The following is a 19,189-nucleotide window of genomic DNA, read 5'->3' as shown; positions in this document are numbered from 1 at the left end:
AAAAGTATTAAATAGAAAATTTCAAAACTAAGCAATTTATGTGTTATATTGCATGGCATGCCATTCTGTGTAGGTGATGAAATCTCATGCCCTCTTTCTCCGTCTGCCCAGGACATGAACCATCCCATTGCCCCGTGTATCCACTGTACACATTCCCCACCAGCCAGTCCTTAGTAGCCAGACAGGTTATAGGGTCTATTGTCATGTTATTGTAGTACAAGTTTCAAATAATCCTTATTTTACTTAATAATGGCCCCACACTGCAAGAGTAGTAATGCTGACAATTCAGATATGCCAAAGAGAAGCCATAAAGTGCTTCCGTTAAGTGAAAAGTTGAGTACAGTACGATAACATATTTTGAAAGACAGCATATTACAGCATGTTGTTATAATTGTTTTATTGTTAGTTATTGATTAATCTCTTTCTGTGCCCGATTTATAAATTAAGCTTTATCATAGGTATGTATGGGGAAAAAACATAGTATATATATCCGGGTTCAACAGTGTCCGTGGTTTCAGGCATCCACTAGGGGGTCTTGGAACAGATCCCCAGAGGATAACTGTGGACAACTGTATATAAATTTCTATTCAAATACAGAAAAAGATGGCTTTCCAGAGGAGTTGATTAAGAGGAAAGGGATAAGAACATTCCAGGCAAAGGGACTCATAGCCTTAAAGCAACCTGGATACGACATGTCATAGAAGAAATTTAAGCTAAAAGATAGGTCGGCAGAAGTGGGAGATCACAGTGAAAGAAGGGGCATAGTGGAAAGATGTAACTATAAGCGATCATAGTTACCCTTTTTATTACCATTCACTTGGCCTTTGACCTATGTTCTCTCATTCAATCTTCTTGTGTTATTATAAATATTAACCCATTAGAGGTCATACCCCACAAGAGCAGGGACTGTCACCTTGTCCACTGCCCTATGACCTGTGCCCAGCACAGTCTCTGACCCCCCCCCCAAAAAAGCTCAATAAATATGTGCTTTGCACATGAGGAACCCTCTCCGAGAGGATGAGTGACTCCCTCAAATTAATATAGCACACAAATGCCTGAGCCGAGAGTTGAGCTTCAGTCTGCCTTCCTCCACCCCACTGCTCCATCACACCTGCTCGGGGATGCCACAGTGAGAATTCAGAGGTTTGTGTCAGGGAACCTTTCGTTACCATCAGAAGCCTAGCAGAGGCCAGCATGTGTGTGTGTGTGTGTGTGTGTGTGTGTGTGTGCGCGCGCGCGCGTGTGTGATCTTAAATTCCTGGTAGGGACACCCCCTTAGTGTCAGCCAGCGGCACACAATTTCTGCTATTACCTCTATGATAATCTCAATGAGTATATGGGGGTCTCAGGAATGAGAAGGGTTAAGCTTTTACAGCTTATCAAGTTGTTCCTATGCATTTAAATAGCACCATTTAAGAAAGCAGCATTTCTGGAACCTTATTTGAAGCTTACGTTCTGAGCACCTTAAGGCATGCTTATTTCTCCCCCATCCAGGTCATTTATAGCTTCATTTCTTAATAATTTGAAAGCTTTTTCTGGAAATCAGTGGCTGAAGAGAGATGATGAAGTGAAATGTTATTATATTTAAGGAACTACCCAGCAGACTGACAGTATGATACCTGGCTGGGCAGCTTCCTCCATGGGGAGAGAGGAGAGGGAGATCTTGGGAGACAAATGAATTTTCATTTCCTTTTGAAACTGCTTTTATTTTAAAGATAATAAAAGTTTAAAAAGCCTAACAGGCTTTAAAATTGTCAAGTAAAGAAGCCAGCAGATGTCTTACCAATTCTACCCCTGCCCTAGCTCTTCTGCCCCTTCTCTGCACCTCTGCCCTGGCTCTGAGCCCAACCCCTCTAGACATTTGCCCTGCCCCCTGCACACACAGCAAAGACCACACACATGCTCCTCGGAAGCCTTCATCACTGTCCAGTTGAGAAAACCGCGGACAACAGACCTGAAGTGGCCTTTTCTTCCCATTTTTCATTAATGGCAATATATTCACATGGTTCCAAATTTAAAAAATACGTACGATTTTACAGTGAAAAGTCTTATTGTTTCCTTTGCTCCCTGGTTACCCTGTTCCCCTCCTCTGAGGCACCCCATTTTTGTCAAGTTCTTATGTACCCTTCCAGAGATACTTTATGCAAATAGAGTACACGCCCACACACATGCGCACGCACACATATTTTATCCTTATCATTCCTTCGCATCATAGTAGCTAGTTTATTATACACATAGATTATTATACAAACTGTTCTGTACCTTGCTTTATCATTTTACATATTTTAGAGATAATCTCACTAGTGATGTAGGTATCCCCCACTTTTTGAAAATTTGAATTACATACGTCACTTGCCACTTCGCTTTTACAAAACACCCACACTAGTACCTGTTTTCACTAGTGAGAGAGATCCAAAGAGGATTTTCAGTTTTACGAAAAAAAGGAGAAAAGCGAAAATATAGTTAGCTTCGGTTTTACACTGAGCCCTTCCAGAGGCCGTGCACACCAGAGCAGTGAGGCTGACGCCACCTAGCGCCTTTTCCAGGAACTACACCCAGTATCTCAGCATCAAGATACCAGAGCTTTGAACTGTGTCTGTAAGCATCTGTGCTTTATCTCAATTTATTTTGTGCATCCGTTAGCAAGATGTGCCCTAAGGCAATTCCTTCTTCGCTTTATGCTATTTCACTTTATGAAGGGTTTTTTTTTTCTTTTTTTTCTTTTTTTTTTTTTTTTTTATTTTTCTGAAGCTGGAAATGGGGAGAGACAGCCAGACTCCCGCATGCGCCCCACCGGGATCCACCCAGCACGCCCACCAGGGGGCGATGCTCTGCCCCTCCGGGGCGTCGCTCTGCCGCGACCAGAGCCACTCCAGCGCCTGGGGCAGAGGCCAAGGAGCCATCCCCAGCGCCCGGGCCATCTTTGCTCCAATGGAGCCTTGGTTGCGGGAGGGGAAGAGAGAGACAGAGAGGAAGGAGGGGGAGGGGTGGAGAAGCAAATGGGTGCTTCTCCTATGTGCCCTGGCTGGGAATCGAACCCAGGTCCCCCACACGCCAGGCCGACGCTCTACCGCTGAGCCAGCCGGCCAAGGCCTATGAAGGGTTTTTATAGGAAAGCTCTGCTTTCAGATAGCGGAGGAAACCTGTATAGCTCTGTTCATGGTGAACCCAAAGACCATATAGAAATGTTTAAAAAACAACAGTGATTTTATATCTTTTCTTTTAGATCGCTATATGATATTTGGGTTAATTATTATAGGAATTGTATCATAAATACTATCATATATGATATATTAAATGATAAAGCAACATATGGAGCAGTTTATATAATCTATTTGTATAATAATCTAGCTAGTGTTGTGCAAGGAAACAGTAGAAATAAAGTGTGTGTGTGTGTATGATCTCAACTATGTTACAAAGACATACATCCATATAAACAAATATAGGAATTGATTATTCCTGAGTAAGGATGGAGAAATTGTGGGTCTTTTTGATTCTCTCTTTCTTATAATATGTTCTTTTGTCTTTTAAAGACGTTATTTTAGTATGTGAGGTATATTTCCATCTTGGTAGAGCCTTTCCTGTCCTTTTCATATGTATTAGCACCTCTTATCTTACAGTACGTCTGACATCCCTTTACCAGTGAAGCCTTCCTCGACTGCTCTCTCCATAATTGCAACATCCCTCCTAACCAACCCTGGCCTCCCTCTCACTGTCCCCTACATTATTGCCTACAGAGAGTCAAGTCTGGCACACTGTAGCTGTGCATTTGGAACAAAAGCTCCCTGAGGACAGGGACGGGTGTCTCTCGTGTTCAGAGCTCTGTCTCTAGCACCCAGAGTGGAGCCGGGCACAGGGTAGGGGCTCAGTGAATATTTGTTGGGTGAATGACTCCTTGCCATAGGCTCCCAGCCAAGCCAGTACTCACAGGCGCGTGTAGCTGCCATACTCTGCCTTCCTCCGCTGTCCTCTTGCACTGGCTGGCAGGCTGCCCTCCATCTAGGGCCTGGACCTCACCTCTTCTCATCTTTTCAAAGACACATTCCTGCCAGTGCACCCTCTCTCTCTCTCCTGCAATAGCAGTTTATTTTTCTGTATTGTATTATACCCTTCCACATACAAATTTATCATAATGGTGCTCATTTTCTAAAAAATAACTACATATCCTTCCTGCTACTGCCAGTTTTCTCAACTCCTCATGCAGCACCTCCTCAGAAAGAGTTGTCTGGGCTTGCCACCTGCACTGCCTCGCCTTCCATCTCTCCTAAACCAGCTTCAGTTGCCTTTTCTGCAGTTACCAGCAAGGACAGTGGTGGCTGCAGCGAGCAAGTGGCAGTAGAGGCTGCACTGAGCAGGGGGGCAGTGGAGATAGCAGGGGGCAGTGGGGACCTCAGGGGGACAGTGGGGACAGTAGGAGGACCATGAGGATTGCAGGGGACAGTGGGAGGACAGTCCCACAGCACAGGAGCTCTGAAGAGGCCTGTGAGCTGGTCCGAGTGCCCTCCTGCCTCTCTGGCTGTTCCTGGGCTCTTTGCTCTTCCCCACCCTCTTCTCTGTCTCCATTCCTCCTGCCTCTCTGGCTGTTCCTGGGCTCTTTGCTCTTCCCCACCCCCTTCTCTGTCTCCATTCCTCCTGCCTCTCTGGCTGTTCCTGGGCTCTTTGCTCTTCCCCTCCCCCTTCTCTGTCTCCATTCCTCCTGCCTCTCTGGCTGTTCCTGGGCTCTTTGCTCTTCCCCACCCCCTTCTCTGTCTCCATTCCTCCTGCCTCTCTGGCTGTTCCTGGGCTCTTTGCTCTTCCCCACCCCCTTCTCTGTCCCCACTTGCTCCCCAGGGACTATGTCCTGTGGCTTTAACTATCTGTGCCCTACGTGTGGATGACTTTCAAATGTATATCTCTAGCCTGACTTCTCTCCGGAACTCCAGCCCCCTATCTCCAACTGCCTGTGTGATAGACATCCTGGACCCCTCTTTGTTTGACACCCCACGTCCAACCCATCAGCAGATCTTTTTGCTTCTCCCTCTAAAATAATGTCCTGTTATCTGACATCACCTCACCCCCTCCATTGCTCTCTCCTGGTCCAGTCTCACCTGACTGATCTCCCCGCTGGCCCCTCGGCCCTGCGACAGGTTGCTCTCCCACGGCCGTCAGCAGGAGCCACTGAACACAAATCAGGCCATCACACTCCCGCTCACCAGCACTTCAGCAGCATCGCAGTCCCGCAGCACCCACAAGAAGTGCCCCTATGGCCTGACTTGTGGTGGCGCAGTGGGGTAAAGCGTCGACCTGGAACACTGAGGTCGCCGGTTCAAAACCTTGGGCTTGCCTGGTCAAGGCACATATGGGAGTTGATGCTTCCTGCTCCTCCCCCTTCTCTCTCTCTCTGTCTCTCTCTCTCAGTCCTCTCTCTCTAAAAAATCAATAAATAAAAAAAATATTTAAAAAAAAAAAAGAAGTGCCCCTAAGACCTCCTGGGAGGGCAGCCAATGCCTGAGGCTTCCTCTAGCTTGTCATTAATTAATTATGTAATTAACTAATCCATTATTCATTCCTTAATCATTCCTTGCATACCTACCCCAAGCCAGGCTGGTGCTGGGGACACAGAGAGGACACAGTCCAGCCCCTGCTCTCACACTGGCTTCCAGGACTGAACGGGAGCTGTCCTCAGAGGAAGGCGGGGAAGGGGGAGACAAGGAACAGGAGCGAGGGGTGTCAGATGCTGTGCCTTTAAGGCCACTGGAAATGGGAAGGGTTGAGGCGCTGCCTTTACAGGCAGCTCCAGCCAGGCCCGGCCTGGCTCCTCCTTGATCTCCAGGCTCCAGCTGGGCTTCTTTGCAGCCCCAACCTGGTTGAAAGCAGACAGCCCCGGCTTAGCGTGCTTAGAATGCTCTCTCCTGTGTGATGTCAGGATGTCACCTGGCCTGGCCCCTTTCTTACTTCTCTGCTCTGACCCTGGCACTAATGTGTTTCTAATTGCTGGAGAGAAGGAAGGAGGTGAGGAGAAGGGCCTGGGAAGATCTGGTCACGAGGGGCTAGCAGGATGGGAGAGACAGATGTGCCCACTGACCTGTTCAGCTCGCCGCTCGCCTCTGGGGAGAGAGGTAGGCTTTCACGAGCATTACAGAGGACATGCTGAAAATCCAGAAAATGAGGTTCAAGCCAGGATTGGCAGTTCAGTCACCAGAGGGTGAGCTAAATCAATGGCTGTGGCTAATAGAGGTACATGGAAGAATGGCCCTCTCTCCCCGGTCATGGAGTGAAGCCTGTCCTCAGAGCTCTCCACCTGCCAGAGACAGACAGACAGACGCAGATGAAGGACAGCAGGCTAGACCCAGGTGGCTCTGATGGGCCCTTTTCTCTCCCGCTTCAGAAATGCCAAGCTGCTTTCACAAAACGGCCTCGCAGGAAAATTGTTATCTATAAGCGTTATGCAATTTTCCCATCAGAATTACAGGCTGTGTTTGAAAAGAAATAAAAAGAAATTGAATTTGAAATGCTTCTGTACAGCCACATCATCTTTTTGTGGCTCAGTGAATGGGTTTCAGATCCCTTCTCTGGCTCTGAGACAGCGGATCTGACCGCAGCTTGGGATGGCTGCTGCTTCCCCGGGTCAAGGCACGCCGTGGGCGCTTACAATCGGCCGACCCAGCTTTCCGGAGGCAGACTCAGAACCCCTGAGCTCCGGCCCTGGCTCCTAATGTGAACTCTGTGTCTGTCCCCTTCCCTTCCCTCTACTCCCTGGCAGTCCCAGCAGTGTCCTGGCCGGCGCTGTCCTCCAGTGCCCACCAGCTCAGCACCGGCTCCTGGGCCGAGGGCGTGCTGGTGGGTGGGGCTCCGAGGACACAGCTGGTTCCTCATCACCGCCTCTCTCATTCATTCAGCACACATTGATTGAGCATGTTCCAGGCACTGTTCCGAATGCTCACAGTACAGCCGTGAGCAAAACAGAGCCTTCTCTTCATGGAGCCTTTATTCAGCATGGGAGATAGATGACAAAAAGTAGATAAGCAAAATACATAGTCTACAGGACAGTGACAAATGTCACAGAGAAAAAAAATAATCATGTGAAGTGATGGGGGTGTGCTGGGTAGGGGAAGGGACAGGAATTGCTGTTTGGAATCGTGTGGTCAGCAAAGGCTTCACCGAGAGGATGACACGTGAGCAAAGCCTGGAGGGGGCAAAGGACTGGGTGTTCTGACATCTGGGAGGACGTATTCCTGGCAGAGGGAACAGCCAGCGCTGGTGTTCCTGGCATGTTGGAGGGGAAGTAACACACCCAGGATGGCAGAAACAAAGGGAGCGGAGGAAAGAGTCCTAAGAGGTGGGGTCAGCAAGGTACCAGAGGGATGGGGAAGATCATGAAGGGTCCTGGGGGCCATGGCAAGGTCCCCGTTTGCTGTGAGATGGAAAGCCATTGGAAGATTCTGACCAGAGAAATGATATGGCTACGGCAGAGCCTGGAGAAAGGCAAGGAAGGGGAGGATGGAGGCAGGGAGATCAGCCTGGTAGCAACTGCAGTGACCCAGGAAAGTGATGATGGTGGCGTGGACCAGCGTGGCGGCGAGGCAGGGAATGAAACATAGTGGTTTATAAATAGACGTGAGAAGTAGAGTGGACAGGATGTGCTGATGGATCTGACGTAGAATAGGAGAGAAAGAGGCAGCAAGGGTGAGGAACTGGAAGCACAGTTCTGCCGTTTCGTGGGAGGGAAGGAGGGAGGCCAGGTTTGGGGAGGAGAGGATCAGGAGCTTGATTTCATCACGTTGGGTCTGAGGTGTCAGATGAAAATGTTCAACCGTTGATCTCTAAGTTGGAGTTCAGAGGCGAGGATGAGGTAGGAGATCTACATTAGCAGTCACCAGTGTACATTTAGTTAGTTTTTTAGGGCATGGGACAAGATGAACTCATCAAGGCAGTGGGGATAGATAGATAGATAGATAGATGATAGATAGATAGATAGATAGATAGATAGATAGATAGATAGATAGATAAAAGAAGAGGAACAAAGGCTTGAACCCAGGGCACTTCAGTGTTTGCAGGAAGGTGGAGAAGTGTCAGTAAAGAAGACTGAGAAAGGTTGGCCAGTGAGGTGAACGGAGAGGAAGCAAGTGCCAGAGCCAAGCAGAAAGTTCAGAGAGAGGGAGGGACCAGTTGTGTCCAGGGCAGCTCAGGGGTCCTAGAAGCTAAGAGCTGGGCATTGACCACCGGCAGTGGGGAGAGGTCATTGGTGACCTTGACCAGAGCAGTTTCAGAAGAGAGGTATCAGTTAGTTCATCTGAGAAATGGGACTATTCGCCTGCTTATCTCAGAGAGTGACAGTTGGAGACCACATGATACCATGGACAAACTGTAAAGTACCCGGGAAGATGAGGTGTCTTTTTATTTATGACCCCATAATCCCAGAGACTGTTGAAATAATGGGAGGGACAGTTGGGCACAATTGATTTTAAAGATGCTTAAGGCTCCGTTATCACCTCATAAAATGGCTCATTTCCCGCTGCACATCCCCAGGACACACTCATGGAGGAACGACTTTCCACTTCCCTTCAGAGGTGGAAGCCGTCAGGATGATATATTTTTATGGGTGTTAAGTGGGGATTCTGGGAAAGGGTAGAAGCAAAAAATGGGACCAAACACTGCTCATTAGAGTCTTTTTTTTATTATTATTAAATTTAATGCAGTGACATTGATAAATCAGGGTACATATGTTGAGAGAAAACATCTCCAGATTATTTTGACATTTGATTGTGCTGTATACCCTTCACCCAAAGTCAAATTGTCTTCTGTCACCTTCTATCTGGACGGCCCTGCCCCCAGAGGAAACCGGTGATCCTGCACCTCAAAGCAAGGATTCCTTGGAAAAAACCAGGGGTCTCAAACTCAACTCAGCATGTGGGCCGCAGAGCAAGATCACAGCCATTAGGCGGGCTGCACTAGGTCTACAAAAGGCAACTGTTACGCTACACTTTTCAGTGTCACAAAATGACCAGAAACTGTAGTTCGCATCACAACTGCTGTTAACTAAGCTAATATCTAGCTAGGATGCTAGAGAAATGAAAAATACAAGTAGGCCCCTAGGCTTACTTAATTTTATCCAAAATATTTTGAACTTCATGGATTAGTCTGCGGGCTGCACAAAATTGTTCGGCGGGTCGCATGCGGCCCGCGGGCCGCGAGTTTGAGACCCCTGGAAAAAACTGTCAGCCAGGGGCAGCCATGTTCCTGCTGAAAACTGGGGGAGGAATGGGAAGGAGACAGAAAAAGCATAGTCAGAGAAGGTGGGAAGAGCAAGAGTTTTGGAGTCAGATGCATCTGTATTGGAATCATGATCCCTGGTAGTCTTCAACAACTCGTGTGACTTCTCTCAACCTTCGTCTGCAAAATGAGGTCTTAGTTGTTTTCCAAAAGTCTTCCTAAGAAAGCTGTCAATGAATGCACAGAGATGCACATGGAGCGGGGCAGTCTGTGTGCCTGCCTGGGTGTCACCTTGTGTGCATTTAGTGTCATCGGGTCTCCCTCTCTTTGGTAGCTGGCAGCTTCTCCCCAACTCAAGGACCCTGTTGCTCTCCACCTTCTTCAAAACCAGGACAGCATTCACATTAACGGTACTGTGAACTCGCTGATAATCCTGTGAGTTTGCTGCAATATCCAGCACTCGGAGTAGGCTCAGACATGCCCTTACGAGCAGCAGAGGCACAGGTCAGGGCTGGGGCCTGGCCTTCCATGGGTGCCTGGCCCCTGCACCACAGCTTACCCTCCTGCCAGCTCGCCTCTGCCTGGGTTCACAGGGCGATGGATGTGGCCTCCAGAGTCAGACTGAGGTTTAAACTCTCAGTAATTTATGGCTAAGTGAATGTGTTTCTGACAATTGAAAACTATATGCCTACCTTGAAATGTAAAGATTGAAGGTAATTAGCAAGGTGCCTAGCACATAAAAAAAGTAGATCACTATTATTATTGTTCCTTCCATTTCTTTCTCTGTCTAATTATGGCTTGCATCTATTTCCCTTCCTAGGGGGTGGAGGGGTAGGTTGGGTGGGCTGAATCCAGGACTGCAGGTCTGGGCAGGACACGCTATGGTGGGGGAGCTTAGCCTTAGTGCCCTTCTGAGCAAGGGGCCTTAGGATGAGGAGCAGGTGTGGTTCAGGACTAGAAGATGAAGGCAAAAGGTCAGGATCTAGGGAAATGCAGGAACAGAGGAGGAGGTGAGGAGCAAGGCAGGGAGGAGAAGACAGATTTGGCCTTTTGTTGTGAGCATGGCTAAGATGCCCAGCGCTCTCCCACACTGGGTGTGGCTCTGGAGGACAGGGGAGGGTCAGTGTGGGGTAAGGTTGGTTCAAACCTCGGTCCCCACCCTGACCCTCTCAGACTCAAATTCTTGCTCTCTGCTGAAACTTGGCATCTCCTAATATCGATGTGATTTCTGCCTCCACCCCATCCCGGCCCGTTTTTACTCCACGTGAGCCCCCCTTCCTCTGGACCTGACCTCCGCCTATGGTCTGTTTGGGGCTGTGCGATTCCCACTTGGTCCTGGTAACTAGGAAGTCTAAGTATAACCGTCACATCTTCCCCATATGTTTATCAAAAGCAAAATGAAAGAACTCATCCCCGTAGGGATGGACATGGATGACCTGTAGTTTCTTTGGGACTTTTTCATTTTAATTGGCATAGCTCTGGAAAATTGCTAATGTTATCCAAACGAGGCATGAACTGTGAGTGCCCTGAAATGCTTTGTTTGAAAAGGATCCTATGAGAGATGTCTAAAGGGCTCTAAGGATCGCTGAAAGGTCCTTTGTGTGCCTTAGAGACTTGTTAAAATGGCTTTTCATTTAACTCTGAAATTTGGATTGCTTACTTTGAATGGAAGTCTTCCATTCTCCAACGTGGAAAATGCCCCCGTGGCCCCGTCAGCCGCTCACCAAGTTACATACAGCTCCCGTCACCTGCTCCCTGAGCTGCTCAGTCCTCCGGAGGTTCTGTCAGTTTGTAGATGCGACTATGTGCTCCACCTGTGGTACTCAAGCAGCGCAAATCAGTTCTCTGCCAGTGTGGCCTGGGTGTGAATGAGAATAAGAACAGTAGCTAATATCTATGCTGATACAGGCACTGTGTTACCACATTGCATGAACTAGGTCATTTAGTCCCTCTAATAAGCCACTTTTCCACCCCATTTCACAGAGGAGAAAACTAAGCAAGGTCAAGAGACTTGCCCAAGGACATAGAACTAGTAAATGGTGAAACCAGGATTTGAACTTAGGTATGACTGCAGAGCATGGGCTCTCAACCCCACTACGTTCCTGCCTGCTTGATTAGTGAATACTAAAGAGAATGACAGTATCCACTGCGTTCAAAGTGGTGAAGACACGGGCACATAGACATTCTTGCTGGAGGATAAATTGGTACCGACATTTGGAGGACAAATTGGTAGGCCCTGCCTAACATTTCAATCTTCTTCATCTTTTAATCATCCCTGGGAATCCGTGACACAGGAACCTTTGGGTTTGTAAACAAAGGAGTACGTACACAAGTGTTCATCAGAGCATCATTTATGGCAACAATGAAATAGCCACCAATAATATGAGTTTAAAAAAATTAGAGAACCGCCATGCTATGGATTTCTACACATAAAACACAAAGAATGATGTGGCGTTGCTTTTTCAAAAGCTTACGAACCGTCCAACCATAGCATGTAGTTACGGCCATGAACTAGCCAGACCCTCTCCCATCTTGTAGGATTTAAGTTCTACCAGAGAATTTTGATGCAGCAAGAAAAATATTTAGCTTTTAAAATAAATCTTCAGAATGTTCCTGCTTTCTTATTTCATTGGCTAACATGAGTGATCGCCAACAAGGAAAATAAGCAGTTGATCCTGCAGACGGTGTGGAACCACTAATGAAACAAATTATAGCAGCAAGCTGTTCTACTGCCCACCCGTGTGGACCCCCCTCCTCGGAGCCTCCAGAGCCCTCAGAACGACAGACAGAATTTCATCACCGTAAATAAACAAATCTTTGTTCAGTTATTCTGCAAAAGCAAAATCAAGATGTCATTAGTTGGGACATGAAAACCAAGACTTAATGGTAATGCAAGATGAATCCACAGGCCGACGAACTTGGTGGACGCCTTCACCCCACCCACATTGATTTTTTTTTTCTTTTTAGTAAGCATTTCTTTAAGGGCAAAAATGATCATTATCAGACAAGATTGTGTTTCTTGGATTTATTTTTTATTAGTCTTGACCAGGCTTACCATAACTTAAAGATCTTCAATACTTTAAAAAATCAACAAAAGGAGGCCCTGGCCAGTTGGCTCAGTGGATAGACCGTTGGCCCAGCATATGGATGTCCCATGTTCGATGCCTGGTCAGGGCACACAAGGGATGTGACCATCTGCTTCTTTCCCATCCTTCTACCTTTTCTCTTCCTCTTCTCCCACAGCCAGTGGTTTCATTGGTTCAAGCATGGCCCCGGGCACTGAGGATAGCTCCGTTGTTCTGAGTGCATCAACTTAGGCTCTAAAAATAGCTCGATTGATTCACGCATCGGTCCAAGACAAGGGGCAGGGGGTTGCTGGGCGAATCCCAGTCAGAGCACATGCGGGAATCTGTCTCACTCTCTCCCCTCCTCTCACTTAAAAAAAATAAATAAATCAACAAATGGAGAGCTATGATGTTGTATCTACTGACATGGAAAGTCTCCCATGATGTAATATTAAGGAAAAATGTGCAGAATAAGATATTCAGTTTAAAAAGCTGTGTCTAATGTATGCACACACACATGTAGTTGCATATGCATTGTCAAGGCCTGGAATGCTACACATCAAACTAGCATTCTGGAGAAGGAGGCAGAAGGCAGGGTAGATGCTAAAGTGAAAAGTGCTCAACATTTACATTGTGTGCTTCTGTGATGCTAAATTTGTCTACCATAAGCATAAATTATTCTGGAATTAAAAAAATTTTTAAATAGTATAGCAGGAACTTAAAAATGATTATGGAAGTTGTGGGGAGCCACTGAAGGGGTTGGGCAAGGAATAGATAGGTTGGATTTGCAGCAACGTGGAGGGTGGATTAGGGGAAAGCAAGAAGTACAGGGATCAAAGAGAGGGGGAGAGATGGTGGGAGGATTCAAGAGATGTTAAGGTGTGAACACAGTGGAGCTTAGGGCCTGACCACTGTGAGGGGTGAGCAATGCAGGAAAGCTGGTGATGCCCGGTGTTAGGTTCGGGCAGCAGGGGATGTGCTTTTAACCCAGCTGGGCCCACTGCAGGAGGAGCAGGGTTCTGGGTCAGACGAAGAGTTCAGTGTGGACCATGGAGGTCTGAGATGACCATAGGAAGCCCGGGTCATGGAGACTCAGCGCTGGCATTCGGGAGATCGGTCGGGTCCCACACGGGACTTCACGCTAAGCAGCTTCTCTCTGTTATTCAGCAGATATTTAATAGAAATGAATCAGGAAGATATTCTCAACAGATAAAGATTTCTTTCATGGGAAGTATAAACCCCTCAGTTAGGCCCTAGAAATGCTGTCTCTGAAAAACGTGAATGTGGGCTATTTGTGTCCAAAAGTTCTTTCCTCTGGTCAGAAGGGGGAACCCCCAGGGAAGCCTGAGCTCAGGAAGAGGCTACAGGGTTCCCTGGGGGGTGGCTCTGTGGCTTGTCCCTGGGGGCCACTTCTGCCCTGCACCACAGCAGGACCATCCGCAGCACCCAGCCACCCTAGGTGTGGCTGACCCCCCTTCCTCTCCAAGTCCCTCCACCCACCAGCTCCTTCCCTGAGCTGCAGGCCAGGCACGCCGGACTAGAAGGTCTTCTACAATCTTTGGGCCTGGGCCCGGAGACACCTCTCATCTCCTTCCTTCCAGTTTCCCTAGGGATATGGGATTTTCTGGGCAAGGTACCCAACTAAGGAGAAATTCACCAATTCATTCCAAATCGGTTCCAGGCAGCCACAGCCAGGCATGGCGCTAAGAACTGGGGCAAGTCTCTGCCCTCCTGGAACTCAGGGACCTGTTCAGTCAGCAACAAAGCCCTTCCTTCCCCAGCGGGTGACATTCTGGGATTTTCTGTGCCTAATTAATGGATGTTGGTTGAGCACTGCTGAGGCCAGGCCAGGGGAAGGAGAGATAGACCCAGAACTGGCTGAATCCACCCTAAGGAATGTCCCCAGCCAAAGCCATATTTGGGCTCTGGAAGAATTAAGCCTTGAAAAGATTGTGATACACCCCCCCCCCCTCCTTCCTAGTGTGTAATTGAAAATAAGAACCTAAACACACCTCAAAGTTTAACAAGATCAGCAAAGTTCTGATTTTTTTTCTCCCTGCATTGATGACTTAATGCTTTCCTCAAAAATGTTAACACTCAGATCCTTCCTCAAAAAATTATTTTAGCCCTGGCTAGATAGCTCAGTTGGTTCGAGTATCATCCTGAAGTGCAGAGGTTTTCAGTTTGATCCCTGATCAGGGCACATACAGAAAGAGATCGATGTTCTCCTCTCTCTCTCTCTCTCTCTCTCTCTCTTTCTCCTTTTTGCTCTCACCAAAATCAATAAATAAAAATAATTTAAAAAAATTATTTTAGGTCCTCACTTCAAGGCTTCTTGACACATTGTCCAAAGCAAAATAGAGAATAATAACATGAGCGGCACAGGAGGTGGCCCCAGCTCTGTTTTGACCTCCTCACCCAAAGGAGTCTGATCCAGTGTGTGAGTCTCAACAGCAGGACACGCCTCGGGGGGTGACCATCGTTGGGGCCAGTTGTTGGCTACATTGCAGCTCCTGTAACAGGGTGGCCCAGAATAGGCCCCAGTCAGTGTCAGGACACAGGGCACACAGTCTTCCCTCCAGGCTAGACATGATATGGACGTCTGGCCATCCCAGGCAGGGTCCAGGGCACAGCCTGGCTCCAGGGGGGAAGGCGTGAGCTGCGCTGGGAAACAAAGGTGTGGCTCAGTGGATTCATTAGTGTCCAGCATGCACCAGGCACACTGCACACTCAGCCCCACCTCCTGGGATGGCCAAGGCTCCAGGGCTCCTCTACCCTGAGGCCAGATGGCTCCCACACCTGGGCAGGTAGAATCTCAATAGCAGGTAAGTGAATAGGAGCAGACAGTGTGACCATGTCAGAGCCCTCTTGTTCCCATGAGCCCAGCTCTCCTCACTAAATATTTGTGGTCTTTTTTGCAGAGCGATGAGGTCCTCACTGTCATCAAAGCCAAAGCTCAGTGGCCAGCCTGGCAGCCTCTCAACGTGTAAGTAACAAGCAGACCCTGGCTCTGCCCTGCCCCTGTCCTAGTCTTATATGGGGAGCCACCCACCTAATGGCCACCACATGCTGGTTAGGTCATTAAAGTCAGCAACAGCTCTTAGATGGACAAACAGGTGAGGTACACAGCCCATGTGTAGAGTATCACAGGCGTCCCTGTCTTCTCAGAAACACAGGCTTGGTCTCTGTTTCCCCTTGATGATTCTAACACTGCAAAGGACCCCACTCAGAATAAAGATTAACCAGTTTGTAATCACTCACGTTCTCAGCTGCAAACACATTCACCCTCTGAGCACACAGGTATACTCACTCTAAGCAAATCTGTCTCATGGAAAGCCAGGTTTACCCCAGGTTCCTTTCTCCGTCTCCATCTTTCTGTCTTCTCTTGGAGATTTCATCCTCCCATGCATTTTGGTGATATGTTGGTGGCTCCCAAAACTACCACTCCTCCAGGTACTGTAGTTATGTAGACAGGTAGATAGATAAATTCATCCATCTGTTCTTGGACACCTCTCTGTGGATGGCCCACATGGACCTTGAACTCATCATATCCAAAATGGAACCTGTACGGCCAGTAGTCGCTGCCATTGTGACCATGCACATGCAGGTTTCTATTAGATTTGGGCAGACGGTAAAGAAACAGTGGAGCCAAAAAATGGTGGGCCATTCCTTTATTCAAGACTCGTACCGGCCGATGAGCAAACACACAGGGCTCCCAAAGCCATTGAAACATTCTCCAGTTTCACAACCAGGAGAATCTTCTCCAGTTTTTCCTAGAATCAAAGGCCCCCACCAGTCCAAAAGCCCCTCACCTCTGGTTCCCCATCTGCCAACATGGCTTCCTACTCTGCAAAACTGGCTTCTCCTTCAGCACTCTACATCCTCTCTGCTCTCACTCTACAAAAAATGGCTTCTCTCTCTTTCCCTGCCATCTTGGCTTCTTTCTTCTTCTCCTTCTCCTTTTCTCCTTTTAAAACTTTTCTGGCACAAAAAAACCTCTCCTCCGGTGACATTAGCTTGACAATGGTCTTTCCCAAGCAGGAAGGTAATTAGCAATTTCACAGATCACATACCTGGTGCTGCCCAGCGCCATTTCATTTTTTAACACTAAAAGTGAGCAAACTCAAAAAATACAAATTTTACAAACTCATTTGCCCAACAGAACCCATCACTGACCCATCCTCTTGTTTCTTCCCTCTTAGTATCTCACAATTCATCCTCACCTGGCCATTCTCCCACCATTAGTTCAAGCCACCATCTTTTCTCACCCAGACAACTTCAATTCTTCCCTCTTCTATGGTCTTCCCGATCTGATCTCTCATCCACATTGTTACCAGAGTGATCATTTAAGAATTCAAATCTTGGCCCTGGCCGGTTGGCTCAGCGGCAGAGCGTCGGCCTGGCGTGTGGGGGACCCGGGTTCGATTCCCAGCCAGGGCACACAGGAGAAGCGCCCATCTGCTTCTCCACCCCTCCCCCTCTCCTTCCTCTCTGTCTCTCTCTTCCCCTCCCGCAGCCAAGGCTCCATTGGAGCAAAGATGGCCCGGGCACTGGGGATGGCTCCTTGGCCTCTGCCCCAGGCGCTGGAGTGGCTCTGGTCGCAACAGAGTGACGCCCCGGGGGGGCAGAGCATCGCCCCCTGGTGGGCAGAGCGTCGCCCCTGGTGGGCGTGCCGGGTGGATTCCAGTCGGGTGCATGAGGGAGTCTGTCTGACTGTCTCTCCCCGTTTCCAGCTTCAGAAAAGTACAAAAAAAAAAAAAAAAAAAGAATTCAAATCTCACTACCTGCCTTAGAATCCCTCCATGACCTCCCTTGGTCTCCAGGATCAAGTCTGCGCTCCTCGGGGAGCCTGAGAGGACACACTGAGCAGAACCTGCTCCAGCCCCTGCCTCCTTTTCCCCAGGACTCACGTCTTGCTGCTCCCTACTCTGCATCTCCCTGCAGCCACCCTGAGCCCCATAAAGATCCTTGAACAAGTCTTGATTTCATTTATCCTTTATGGATGCAAGGCCTAAATCAGACAAAGTTCCCAATCAGTTGCAAAAAAAAAAAAATGTTTTATGAAGAATGGTTTGAAAAATGGACTAGACTTCTGGTCAAGATGGAGGCATAGGTAAATGCAGTACTCACCTCCTCCCACAACCACATCAAAATTACAACTAAACTAGAGAACAACCATCATTCAGAACCACCTGAAATCTGGATGACCGGAAGTCCTACCAGTGGGGATTAGAGAAGAAACCATATTGAGAGTAGTAGGAGGGGTGGAGACATAGAATGGGCTGGTCCCCCACATGCAGTTTAAAATTAGGATGAATATCTTGGCTGCAAAGGTCCCTTCTCAGGAGCAAGGGGTCCCAAACCCACACTAGGTCCCTCAGTCCAGGGTTCCAGTGCCTGGAAGAGAAGTCCCCATAACTTCTGGCTGTAAAAATGGGGATTGAGGCTGAGGGAGACAGGGCTGCTGGAGTCCCAGCACCTCCTCTAAAAGAGCCTGTGCACGAACTCACTCGGACTCATTCTCTCTGAGTTCCAGAACTGGGGCAGCAGCTTGAAAGGCACAGGATACACACAGGATTGTCCAGCATAAGGGCTAGGGTAAGCTTTATTCCAGACAGAGTGCTGGCAGAGGCCGTTGTTCCTTTGATAAGTCCTCCCCCCCACAGAGCTGACAGGTGGGCATCATATCTGAGACTCCATCAACTTGGCTCACACTGTTTTCCCCTCCCTGGTGATCCCCTGAGGCCCCACCCCACCCAGCTTTCTGGCCCACCCAAGCTGTTTCCAGTGGCTTTTCCATTCAAATGGCCTGTCTTGGCTCATGCCATTTTAATGGTTGCCAGATAGAAAGGGAGTTGGGGGGCTGGTTGAAAAAGGTGAAGGGTCTACGGCCATACCACCCTGAACGCGCCCGATCTCATCTGATCTCGGAAGCTAAGCAGGGTCGGGCCTGGTTAGTACTTGGATGGGAAAAAGGTGAAGGGATTAAGAAGTACAAACTGGTTGTTACAGAACAGTCATAGGGATATAAAGCACAGCATAGGAAATATAATCAATATATCCTAATAACTGCGGTGTCAGGTGGAAGATTTATCGGGATGATCAGTTAGTAAGTTATATAATGTCTAATACCTGGAGTGTACGCTTGAAACTAACATAACATTATATGTTTACTGTAATTGAAAGATTTTTTAATGCTTTTAAAAATAAAAATAATAAGTTTAAATTTTTTAAAAAAGAATGTCTTGGCTAACCCCTCTGTGGAGCAGTCTGCATCCATGAACGAGGGCATTGATGAGGACGACAGCGACTTGGGATGTCTGAGAGGCCGCTCAGTGGGAGAAAAGGCAAGCTCAAAATGGGAGGAAGGCAAGTGCCAGGAAGACTTCACAGGACAGGGCGGCAGGCGCTGAGAGAGGTGGAGCACTCACACGTGACTAGCTAGCTGGTGGCAGGGAGCCTGGTGCCAGGTACGTGGTACCCACCTGCTTCATCCCTCAGGAACTGAATGGCTCGTGCCCTGCCACGTGCCAGCCCCATACACAGCCCCTCCCTTCGGAGTGGCCAGCCGAGAGGGAGACGGACAATTGAGTTCTCTCACTGCAGGTCTGCTCCGCACAAGTCCAAGTGGCACCAAATATACATTCTAAAGTCACTGTGATTACCCTGTTTGCTCCAAAGGGAACGGTGTGATGATGCGGATATGGGTGCCCCAGAGAAGGGGCACAGCCCAGCCCAGGGCTGGGGAGAGGTCATGAAGTCTTTGTGCAGGAGGCCCCATGGTGCTGAGCCTGGCACGTGCTCCCTGCCCTGGCATGGCCCAGGTCTGGTGGGACTGAGGCCCTGAGGAGGCCCTGAGGAGAGCAAGGGAGGAGGACAGTGGACCGAGGACAGCCCGCCAACTGCATGCAGGTATTTTCTAGCTTGCTTGA

General features: G+C 48.4%; 1 protein-coding gene across 1 annotated transcript in view; it reads left to right on the top strand.

Moving 5' to 3' along the window:
* SPON1 (spondin 1) overlaps positions 1-19,189 on the top strand; it is a 330,616-nt gene that overhangs the window by 286,228 nt on the left and 25,199 nt on the right. The window contains exon 7 of the mRNA XM_066365514.1: positions 15,179-15,243. Coding sequence (XP_066221611.1) covers positions 15,179-15,243 — 65 coding nt within the window. The remainder of the gene's footprint in view (positions 1-15,178; positions 15,244-19,189) is intronic.

Source organism: Saccopteryx leptura, chromosome 1 (genome assembly GCF_036850995.1).
Source record: "Saccopteryx leptura isolate mSacLep1 chromosome 1, mSacLep1_pri_phased_curated, whole genome shotgun sequence".
Classification (NCBI taxonomy): Eukaryota; Metazoa; Chordata; class Mammalia; order Chiroptera; family Emballonuridae; genus Saccopteryx; species Saccopteryx leptura.
Note: the sequence above shows the minus strand (reverse complement) of the source record. Positions and strands in the feature narration are given on the sequence as shown.